This window comes from Symsagittifera roscoffensis, chromosome 5, assembly GCF_963678635.1.
Source record: "Symsagittifera roscoffensis chromosome 5, txSymRosc1.1, whole genome shotgun sequence".
NCBI classification, from domain to species: Eukaryota; Metazoa; Xenacoelomorpha; order Acoela; family Convolutidae; genus Symsagittifera; species Symsagittifera roscoffensis.
Window position 1 is genome coordinate 64,120,635 of NC_087066.1, and position 12,653 is coordinate 64,133,287.

Below are 12,653 nucleotides of genomic sequence, written 5' to 3' on the forward strand. Positions count from 1 at the left end.
TGAAGGGAAAATCAATTTAGCTTAGATTAGAGAAAACAAAAAGAGTTCAAAAGAAAAGCTAACTATATTGAATGTTTACAAAATTAAATGCCTAGGAACTGATTATTGCAAAGTTCGTGAATTTTGGATATGTGACAATAAATTGATGTTGATAGAAGTTTCTTAGTTTATAAATGAGCTTAAAATGGTTCGGTATTGAGGAGTAGTAGGCTCCGCGAAAATGACTCTTTCGTCTTTCATCAAATCCACTAAGCTTGCTGTATTGGATACTTAGCTTTGACTGATCGGGGAAAAAATGTAAGGTGTTAACAATACGATTATCGACTTCGACTAGTTTGTTAAATTGAAAAACAAGATTGGTGTCCATTGCTTAGCAAAACATCTTCCTAAACAATGTTTTTTCAAGTAAAGGAATGGTGGCTTATGTTCAAGTATCGTTAAATGGAATTTTAATATGACATATAGGGCACATTTTTTGCCTTCTTTAAAGAAGGATGTTTGACAACCATATGTTCCTTCTTACGTTCAATGTTTGCCCTTTTACGGATATCATTTTCTGTTAAATCTCTTAAATAATTTGTCTGCATTTCAGATATCGTATTGTTCCAAATGATGTTTTTGCTCGCATGCATTTTTAGCTTATTGTAGCGTGGAACGCAAATTAAATGTGGTGGCTGTAGAGGCATCCTTTGATGGATCTTTTATAAAAAGAAATAAAATTCAAGGCAGATGAGGCATTTGGTCATTTTAGTTATTATTGGTTTTTTTGAAATCTCGGATAATAGTAATGGCTTTAGTTCCTGATAGACATAAGATTAGGTAGTGAGATATTCTGTCTCTTATTAAAATCGCATAAAAAATCCGCTATTACTTTGTAAACAAAATAACAATAGCAATAATTAAAGTGTAGTTGAATACTACAGTTTCAGCTCAACCTATGGAAGGAGGTAGTCATAGTCAACACCAGGGGCGGATCTAGGATTTTCTCGAGGGGGGGCGCGGATTTTCAAAAAAATTTCAAAAATTTTGACGACCTTTTTTTTAGGTCGACCAAATTTATTTTTTGAGCTCTCCCAAAGCACTGTTTTGCCCCTATTTTGGCAAAATTTTCTGCACCGCATGCTAATTTTTGAAAAAACTGTCAAAAAAGCCAATTTTTGGCCACTTTTTGAAAAATTTTGACAAAAAAATCGCGTTTTTTTGGCGCGCGCTCCCCCTCAGAGTTAGTATATATTGGCGCCATAGGCGCCTTTAGAAACATTTTAGGGTCGGTCGGCCAAAAATGGATTTCTGAAAAAGTATCAAAGTACTTTATATACTTATCAAGGCATATACACACAAAAACACTTTTATTTTTTGAGCCTCATTTTAGTTATTATCGGTTTTTTTTTGAAATCTCGGATAATAGTAATGGTTCACTCTAATGAAAAATTTTTGAGTCGGTCGGCCAAAAATGGATTTCTGAACAAGTATCAAAGGGGGGACCCTTTGGGTCGGCAGGGGGTCGAATCCCTGAGGGGGGTGGCAACCGCTCCCCCCCCCCTAAATCCGCCCCTGGTCAACAGCAATCTATACATAGTCGTTACATGGTTTCCATTCTGATTGCTAATTATCTTGTTTTGTTTTAGTTCCTCTCCCCGTGATGTCATTCGGTGCTCTTGGAGGCCCATCGAACAATGTAGATCCCCGAACTATTTCCTTCAATTTCCAGCCGCCGAATCCCGACCGTATCGGGTGGTCCGGGTTTCGACTCTATACCTGGGAACTATACGACAACCGCACACGGAAGCTAGAAGTTAATAATGTTACGCTGATGCCAGAGTTTCCAGCCGAGACAAGCTCGGGTACGGATGACTTCCAGGTGACTTATCGAAATTACGGGACACTTTACGAGGCGGAGGTGGTTACTTTATCTGAAACTGGACTGTTAGAGAGTGAACCGACAGCTTTCATTTTAACTACCGGTGAGAAAAATTCATGACTGGAGCAGATTTAGTTTGAAATTTTCGAGAACAAAACTTTCGAGACTCGCAAAATTGAAAAAGAATAGTGTGTTTTTAGTATAAGTAATATAAGTATAATTTATTAGTATACTCTATTATAAAAATGTTATATGTTTTCATGCTTTTATTAATCAATAAAAAGGTGAAACAATTTAAAAGAAGGTTGGAAATGATTCAAAAATTTTAGACGTTATCGAAAAAATTGATCAAACTATAAAATAAAACTAGAAGTCAGGGGCGGATCAAAGGTTTTCTCGAAGGAGGGAGGCGGATTTTCAAAAAAATTTATAATTTTGTCGACATTTTTTTAGGTCGACCAAATTGATTTTCTGAGCTCTCTTAAATCCTTATAAATACCCCCATTTTGAGCAAATTTTCTGCGCCACAGGCGAAATTTTGAAAAAACAGGCCAAAAAGACGTTTTTAGGCAATTTTTGGAAAAGTTTGACCGAAAAATGGCGTTATTTCGGCGCCCCCCTCAAAATTAGTATATATTTAATTAGTATTAATTAGCATATATTAGCATAGGGCACCTTTAGAAAAATATTAGGTTCCCTCGCCAAAAATGGTATCTCAAAATAGTACAAATGGGGACCTTCTTCAAATTCCTGAGAGTGGCAAAATCCTGAGGGGGTCGAATTCTTGAGGGGGCAAGCGTCCGCCCCTCCCCCCTAAATCCGCTGGTGCTAGAAGTATAACTTTTGATGATAAAAATAAAACCAGAAAAAGACTGTCATCCGGCATGGACCGACAAAACTCAGATATATATACATTGACATTTAAGATTTATGTTGTCACATATGTTTATGATGTTGCATGCCATAAACATACATTTAGTCGGTCAATCGACCTTGAGAGATCTCATTTCGAACACAGACCGAATGAACGGTCAGAGCAAGAATAAACCTTTGCTTAAATTGGTCGTTTTATCTCGCTCCGCGTTAGCTTATCTGTTTGTCGATCCATTCGGATTCAGGAATCAAACGTTCATACATTGAGGTATGACATGGCGCAGCCATCAGGATATTCCAAAAACCCAATCAACATAAACCCCTTTTGGGAGAAGGCATCGGCCGAACCACCTCTAGAATAGTCCAAGTGGGCGGCGATAATGGAAATGACAATATTCGCGAAAGATTTGTATAGAAGAACGAAATTTATTAAGAGCCCGACCAACGTTAGTCGAAGCAGCAGAGCGGTGTCGAACTTCAAATCACAGGAGAAAATGATGCACCAAGAAAGAACAGAGAAGTCAGAAATCAAGAGAAAAAAATAGGTTGGGAAAACCATGTAATCAAAGCGAGAGAAAAAGGTGTACTTTGTAACTCATTCAGATGGGACGAAGCAGACGCGAAAGTACGCAGCTACATATTTTTATGCGTAGGAGCGGAAGGACAAAGACAATTGCAACACGAACGGCCTAATCTGGAGTTACACACCGTTTCTACCCAAGAAATGTTGACAACCCTCGAAGATATTTTTATCACAACTCAAATCATCTTTTTATCACAAAAGATACAATTTCATTTGTCGAAAACAGAAAAAGAATCAAAGTTTAGAACAATTCCATTCGGATCTCGTGGAATTGGCATTGCGGGCAGATTGGTGAGACCGTGAGGAAGAATGGGTTTGTGACATGTTCACAGCGCACATGAACAACGAAAAAATAGCAGAGGAACTATTGAACCCGCCGGGAAAAATGCAACCCGCCGGGAATATGCAACCCGCCGGGAGAAAGGTATCGAACATAGTAGAACTATGAAAACCAACCCTTTCGGCGGAAATCAAATTACAACAAAGCAAGAACCGGTTAATTACATTAACACCCGAGGATGCGCGAACTACTCTATAAATCAGAACACACAAAGAGGGCGAGGCGCCCGCGGCAGACCGTTTCAACGGTGATCACAAAATAACAGAGGACAACCAAGGGCTACAAACACAGGAAACCAAAAACAGTGCTATAAATGCGGCAACCAGTATAACCAGAATCATTTACAGACCTGTCCCGCTAAAGATAAAATTTGTGCAAAATGCGCGAAACGGGGGCACTTTGCCAAAGTATGCCGATCAACACAAGTCAACTATCTTGAAGATACTCAAATTGACCAACAGGAGGAGCTTGACACCGAAAGCTTGGAAACAGAAAACGACCGAGTGGCGTTTGCAGAATTTTCTTCCAGCAATGGTTGGGATAATTATCAAATAGACAACTTTTTGGTAATGGCAATCGAGGAATCATTTGAGATTAAGAATACAATAACATTGATCGAAGATGATCTAAACGGACATATTGTGAAACTAAAAACCAATTCCGAACAATTGTTTGCTATTGCCGATTCGGGCAGCCCAATGTCTTTTCTAAACGAAGAAACCGCAAGGCGCCTCCAACAAAAGGATAAATCTGCACTGTTTAAAACCATCCTATCGGGAGACACAGCACGCAAATTAGCTTGCTATAATTGCGAAACAATTGTTCCGAAAGGAAGATTGATCATTACAATCGAGTCAGGGGGATGGCAAATCAGAGCCGCCCCATTCATCGTAGTAGATGACAAAAAAGCTTCCACAGATCGGCATCAAATTGATTCAAGAACAGAAAACAGAAAAGGTACATGCTATATAAGAACAAGAAGAGTCGGACCCAGTGACAAAACAATGGTCCGAAGACAATTACGCACAATTGTGCGTACGTATCGGAAAATCCAAAAATCACACTATGAAAACACAGTTCATTGAAGAATTTGAACCAGTTCAACAGAAGGGTAGACGCATTCCGACACACCTTCAGGAACGAGTGGAAGGAGAATTAAATAAACTGATTGAACAAAAACATATTATCAAACTGGATAAATGTTCAGACAAACAATTCATAAGCCCAATTGTAATTACAGTGAAAAAAGTTCAAACAGTTAAACTTGCGCTGGACTCGAAGAAAATCAATAAATTTATCCATAAAAACAAGTATCAGATGCCCAATATTGATCTACTATTGGATAACATTGCGCAGGTACTCAAAACAGACAAAACAAAGCCAACACTTTTCTCTAAACTTGATTTGATATACACAAACTCTCAAATCCCGCTGGATCGAAAAACACTTGAACAATGCAATTTCAGTTTGGTCGGTGGCAACGCAACAGGAACGTATCAATTCCAAACGTGATTTTACGGCCTCACGAGTATGCCAGCTGAATTTCAAAAAGCTGTCGACTTAACATTGACGAATTGTACGAACACGTATGCATATCTAGATGATATACTAGTAGTCACTAAGGGAACCAAAGAAATACATCAACAGAAATTGAAAGCAGTGTTGGACAAACTTGATGAAGAAAATCTAACAATTTCACTTGAGAGATGTAAGTTCGCTTGCAAAGAGATGGAGTGGCTAGGATTTAAAATTAACAGTGAAGGCACAACCCTACTAATTAAGAAAACCGAAGCAATAGAAAAACTGTTACTACCAAAAACATACAAACAATTTAAAGTTTTATGGGGTCAATACATCATCTCACAAGATTTATACCAAATCTAGCACAAACAGCTGCAGCGTTCCGTCCATTGCTAAAAAACACAGAGAAGAAAAAACCACTTCACTGGTCATCAGAACACAACACAGCTTTCAAAAACATGCTAAAATTAGTAGCTGAAATTACTCAGAACAAACACTTTGACCAACAACTAGAGACTCGCATTGTTTGCGACGCATCGAACACCGGATTAGGAGCTGCACTAGAACAAAATTCACCAGAGGGTTGGATAGCCGTAGCGTACGCATCACTTTTTTTAAATTCCCCCGAGAAAAAATACTCGGTAAATGAACAAGAATTATTGGGAGTAGTTTGGGCAATCGAACACTTCAAATACTATCTTTATGGAAAACATTTTACAGTTATTACCAATCATCAGGCTTTAATCAGTGCATTAAACGCAAGCGAAAGATCAAAAACAAGTCAGAGTCGACTCACACGATGGATTGATAGATTAATTCCTTTTCAATTTGATATCAAACACTTGGCGGCGAATAAAATGGGACTTATTGACTACATGTCCCGAAATCCGGTTGGATTGGCAAAACCTCCTAGTGAGTATGATGAGGAATTTGTAGTTGCATCAATAAATGCTTTCATTAACGATCTCGAACTGATTGACAACGTGATTCTAAAAAATTTGGCCAATCAGAACAAAGCACCGTATGAGCTGATCAAAAAACGCGCGGAAAACAAAGAGGTATTGAATGCCACTTCAAACACTCATAGCGCATGTGAACATTCCAAATATTCCACTCACGGTCACTTGCAAACAAGAACTTCAATTCAGTCTCACTCAAAAATCACCAACGAACAGTCAGTTCTCTCTCAACAAAATTCTATAAAGCAAAACAAACAATTCAAAAATTGGTAAATTGCATCACTCACTCTAAAATGAGCAAACGATCAGACACTCGCGGATTTAAAGGAGGCTTTATACCCACAGAAATGAAAAGTGCCGATACAGAGGGGAAAACTCAAAGTCAGCTACGCAGTGGCAAGGATCGTCGGATAGAGAAGAGAGCCTGTCTGACCCAAGATGGCACAAAAGGCCACATACAAAAGGAAAGAAACTAAACACTAACTCAACAAAGCAGACTACTACGGAGGGGAACGCAAATGTTCAAGACGCAAGAGAAGTCATTAGGAAAAAGAAAATTGAAGAAACACGCCCAAAATCAAACTTTCCCAAAATCATTTTCTCAGACGATCAGAAAAACGAAACAGCCACACGGAGAGAAAGAACTCGATAGACCAGTAAAAAACAACGTCCTGCCAAACAGAGGAAAGAGTATCCTTCAGCGCCCAAACGGATTCGTACACGTCGTACTGTCAGACAGAGGAAAGAGCATCTTCCAGCGCTTAAACAGATTCGTGCCAAACGGAGATTGAAGTAACCTCCAGGTCTACTCAAACAAAGCTATCTGGAGAACAGCAACCAGAAAATGAGATTTGGGTGAGCCGCGTAAACCCAACAATGACTACACAAGAGGAGCAAAAACACAACGAGATACCCCCAACGATGACGACGAATATATCACTCGAGGCCAGCCATGAAATGATCACGGAAGGACTATTAGCAACAATAGAAAAGACCACGAACACATCAGAGAGCGAAGAAGACACCCTATTGTTTCGAAGGAAACTCCAACGGGTGCTAGGTGTACGGTTCATTGCGGCGGCGACGAAAAAAGATCGAAACCTCCGACCACAAGAAATGGGATTGGGAGGCCATCAAAAACTCATATGGGCCTTATTGGTACAATATCAGGAATCGACTTCACGTTCGCGAAGACTGTCTCCTGATCGATGAACGAATCGTGATACCGACGCAACTTCGGCAAACAGTGCTCGACAGCCTCCATTTGACCCATCCAGGATCGGCAGCCATGTTGGATCTATGCCAACACGCCTGGTTCCCTCACATTCATAGAACCATTTTACACATGGCGCAAAACTGCACACACTGTACAGAACAAGGTAAAAATTTAAAACCCATTATAGGAAAAAAAACACTCATTCCTTATGGAACCAGTGGTAGAACCCAACGAGGAAGTTCAGCTAGATTTCGCAGGTCCCCTCCCGGATGAATTAAGTAGGGATGCTTACATTTTAGTCGCTATTGATAAGTAGTCTAAATTTCCTACGGCAAAGGTCGTTTCCAACACAACAGCCGATATCGCCATAAAATTCATGCAACGATATATTTCGAACAACGGCGTGCCAAGAGGGATTAAGATGCGATCAGACCCAAACATTCAGAGCAAAGAAATTCCAACTTTTTGTAACTCGAATAACATAAAACTCTTTTTCGCACCGGTTGACGACCACAGAGCAATAGGGGTAGTCGAACGAATTGTACAAACACTCAAACGCAGGCTAGCGGTGATGCGAATTGATAAAACAAACACATCGTATCGACTTGCTTCCGACGTAGCTGAAATAATAAAAACTTCACGGATCACGCCACACGGCGTCACAAAAGTTTCACCTTTCGAAGCACTCTTAGGCCGCAAACCGAACACTCCGCTATCAAACATCGCAACAAATACTACACCGAATAACTTAAATTGAGAAAACGCAAAACATGCATGCTTAGATCGAAAGAACCTAGAAAAGCCGCCACTACCAGCAGAGATCATACATGACCTCCAAAGATGGTCGGAAGACGAGGTGACAGTTAAGAAAAGAAGGAAACTGAACACGCAATTACCAAAGAATCTACAGCTTCCTAAATCTCCAATACAGCAAACAACAGGTGCACGTCATAAAGTTATAGAACTAGCCAAAGATCAACTTAATGTAGGATACAAAGGGATACAAACAACAATAGATCCACACACTAAGAAGTAAATAGAAAAGGTGGCATGAAAAAAAATAGGATAGCAACGAAACTAAAATCTCCGAAAACATTTGAACAAAAATATAAGACAGTGGACGGAAAAATCTTGACATACACTCCACACACCGCTTGGGTACAATCATTTGGCAAACAACCAAGATTATTTAAAAAAAGCGGAGCAGCTTTTGTACCAAACCCTTTAATTTATGGACCTTGTAGACCATCATAGCTAAGCGATTATGTGGCTTATAAATCCGCACGGAGAAATGGACCATGTCTACGTTTTTTAGACATTAACAACCCAAACGCGCCTCAACATGCAATGTTTGAAGAAGAAGAGGCGACGGGCCTCCCGGTGAAACAGACGAAGAAGTCGAAACAACAAACTATCAGTCCCACAAAATGAAAGGCGAAAGCAACGGGAAAGCGCACCGGAGGACGACCTTCAAGACAACCTCAGAACAGAGGAATGACTTTGGAAACAGAGGCATCAACAGAGAAGGAGAGGACAACAACGGCAGACGTGCAATCAAGTCAGGATGACAATAGTTCAACCACATCATCGGAAGATGTGGCCCCTTTGCCGAAACGGCAGAATCAAAAGACAACCCCACCAGCAAAAGAACCCTCAAGAAGATCCACCCGGAACCGCCAATCGGCGTTGTCAAATGCATTTGGGAATGCAATTCCAATCAACACCATACTCGACCCGAATAACACTAACAAAGCAAGTCGACGATTCGAGATAGATTCGCCACCCGAACAGGACAAGTCTAATCATCCAAGCCTGAAAACCTTAATCAAGGAAATGGGTTTCTCGGACAAAACCCCAGAATATCAAGCGTGCCTAAAATTCATTGAAGCTATAAGCCCTAAACAGACCAAAAAGAAAGAGGAAGTGGTGAATTTAACGTCGTTAACGGATGAGGAGATGGCGGAGAACAATAACGATATTCTACTTATAAAAAGGGGGAAAAACTCAGAAACTGGATGCTGACGCAGAAATGCCAGATGATGAAGAACATACGAAGCAGGAAGACGAAATGACGAAAGAAGTAAAGGAAAAATGAATGATGTGCGCGTCCCACGGGGACGAAAAACTCAAAAACCTAAAACTAAACGGTCCCATGTGGACTTTAAAACTCAATTATCAGTTATAATTTAAATGTCAAGGGGGAATGTCATCCGGAATGGACAGACAAAACTCAGATATATATACATTGACATTTATGATTTATGTTGTTACATAAGTTTATGATGTTGAATGCCATAAACATACATTTAGTCGGTCAATCGACCTTGAGAGATCTCATCTCGAACACAGACCGAATGAACGGTCAGAGCAAGAATAAACCTTTGCTTAAATTGGTCGTTTTATCTCGCTCCGCGTTAGTTTATCTGTTTGTCGATCCATTCGGATTCAGGAATCAAACGTTCATACATTGAGGTATGACAAAGTTTTTCGAAAGTTTTCCAAATTTTTTTTTGAAGGGTTGACTCTTTTAGTGCCCCGATCGCTGGAGATGTTCGTTATCACGTACCTGGACGACTACAAAATGAGGGGTGACTGGAGTCTGCAGAGAACCGACAACAACTTCGATCGGTTCCTTGTCCATGTAAACAACAACGAAAACGATGACCTCATTGCCACCGAAGTGCTCGAAATAGCTGGGAAGGTATGGGTCTTTCTGTAGAAATATACACCGATTGTAAATAAAATGTTTGTTGAAAAGTTATACCAATTTAGCCAGATGCATAATCAGCTCGCACTGGAGTTTCAGGGATAATAATAGATTTTGCTGGTTTTCAGAGTCGCGGCGTCTATAAATCTCAAAATTAATCCCAAATAATCAATTATAAACATATTTTTATCTTTTTTTTTGTCAATTCAATCAAACCACTCAGCCATTTCTAATCGATTGTTTTGGATTGTACACGACTCATTTTCTAAATTAGTCAAAAGTTCAAACACGGTGCAGTTTTTTCAAAAGTTGAGTTGATTTTCCCTTTAACACCCTAACTTATCTAGCATAAGATAAAACGAAATTGACTCAGGCCGAAAAAAAAGTTATTAGGTTCAAATTCGATTAGGCCTTGAGCGCTGCAGATGATGTTTTGCAAAATACATCGAGATTATCATCTTTCAAAATCAATATAATGGGTTTCAATGGATTGTGCTCTTACTCAAATAGTCTATTTTAATAACATTATAATTCATTTCATGGTTTATATTTGCAGCAAAAATGGTTATTATCACGATTGATCTCTTGAAAAAAAAGTTTTTATCTATGAAACTCCGATGCGCGTGATTCATATAACTAGATTTAATAAACTACAGCGACACGCCAATAGGATGGAGGCATTACACTTGTTCCTTTATAATAAATATTTCTGTCATTACCTTTGTTTCAAAATATTTATTATAAAGGAGCAAGTGTAATGCCTCATTCGCGTGTCGCTGTAGTTTATTAAATCTAGTTAAATGGATAAGAAATATATTATTTATGAAAACAATTGTGATAATAACCCATTATTGCTCGATTTGTGAATAAAATATAAAAAAAGTTCCGCCTACCCATTGATTCCGGAGGAACAAATGTCTTGGGTGTTTATATAACACAAAATTAATTACTTCAACTGAAGTATACAGTTAGAGCCCACAACATTTCCCGCATCCAACTTTAGGCGTAAGTAATCGATTATAACGGATTATTATGATGATTTTTTGACTTTTGACAATTATAATCGACAAAATTAATTTTTTGACAAAATTAGGACTTTAAGGGATTTATAATTGATTTTAAGGGTGATATTTTCCAAAAGATTATAGTCCCTTTTAAACCATTTTAATTGATTTTAGTTCTTGCTAAAAACCCTTAAAATCAATTCTAATCGATTATAATCTATTATAATCTCTTATTCTGCCGAAGTTTTCCTTTATTCGAATTATATCTTATCGGTTATTATTTTTGCGTCAATAAGAAAATCTCTAAAAGAGAGATCTCTTGAATACTTTGGTTCATCTGAACACATTATTTTACCACGTAACAAAAATTTCATTGAGATCATTTCATATGAGTGGAAAGGTTCTCGCGGTAGATGAAAAATAAATCTTCCGAAACAATCATGAAGCTAAATCAGTTTGCTGAAGTTTTGGTGTTTAAAAAAGCTTAAAATATGCATCACAAAACAACTCTAATGAGGAAGAAACGAAAAAAATAACTTTTGTATTTGAATTAATTGAAAAACTTTAAAAATATTTTCCTCATTTTTCATAGGAACCATCGTCTACAAAAGGCATAAAATATAAGCAATTTTGATGCAACTTTGAAGACAAAAATGAACAAACAAAAGGGATTATAATCAATTATTATTGAGTTAAATGGATTTTTGTGCAAAACTAACAAAATAGAAATTTGAATAAAAATAATGGAATAAAAATAACGATTATAATTGATTATAATTAATTATTATTTGATTTTAAAAAAAGAGAAATTATAATCGATTATTGATTGAATAAAATTGGTTGTTTCTCAATTTTAGTGAGACTTGTACTAAAATCGTAAAATAATCTATTGTTAACGCTTGTAACTGGATGCGGGTTGATTTTGGAAATGCACAATTTTATAATCATTGGATTTTTATGAAAATTAACTTGAAGACAATTATTTTTCTGGGGAAAGCGTCTGAAAAAAAATAAGCAAAATGGAGATGAAACCTAATGTTCAGTTCTTTCTCATTGGTACTATTTTAAAACGCACAGCATTTTTAGCACAGCATTTTTAGCACAGTGAGTATTTGGCAAAAACGATAAAAATATATTTTACAACGCAACTAAAATCAGCGGTCAACGCAGGTGAATGAATTTAAAGTAGAGGTTAATTAGTTAAATAGCAACTAAAATTGTTAAGCAGCAAAGTTAATATGAAATTTAAAATGACGCAGTCGTGCATATTTTTTTTTTCATCTTTTGATGATCTACAAACGTGCGCTGAGGTGCCCAAACAAACACCCTCTGAGCTAACGTTTTTCCCTTTTTTGCTGTGGAAAACAAACTAGGAAAAAAGACACAAGATAAATCGATTATAATTGATTATAACTAATCATAATTTGATTTTATTTTAAAAGGGACTATAATAGATTATTAAATGATTAAAATTGTTTCTCAAATTTAGTGAGACTTGTACTAAAATCGTAATATAATCGATTATTAACGCTTGAAACTGGATGCGGGTTGATTTTGGAAATGCACAATTTTATAATCATTGGATTTTT

The 12,653-nt window shown here is 37.7% G+C and overlaps 2 protein-coding genes across 2 annotated transcripts in view; both read left to right on the forward strand.

Annotated features, from left to right (window-relative positions):
• Positions 1 to 12,653, forward strand: part of LOC134846828 (PAT complex subunit CCDC47-like) — a 495,511-nt gene that overhangs the window by 218,032 nt on the left and 264,826 nt on the right. The window lies entirely within an intron of this gene.
• LOC134846826 (receptor-type tyrosine-protein phosphatase eta-like) overlaps positions 1 to 12,653 on the forward strand; it is a 114,878-nt gene that overhangs the window by 82,869 nt on the left and 19,356 nt on the right. Inside the window, exons 12-13 of the mRNA XM_063864221.1 lie at positions 1,629 to 1,964; positions 9,885 to 10,054. Coding sequence (XP_063720291.1) covers positions 1,629 to 1,964; positions 9,885 to 10,054 — 506 coding nt within the window. The remainder of the gene's footprint in view (positions 1 to 1,628; positions 1,965 to 9,884; positions 10,055 to 12,653) is intronic.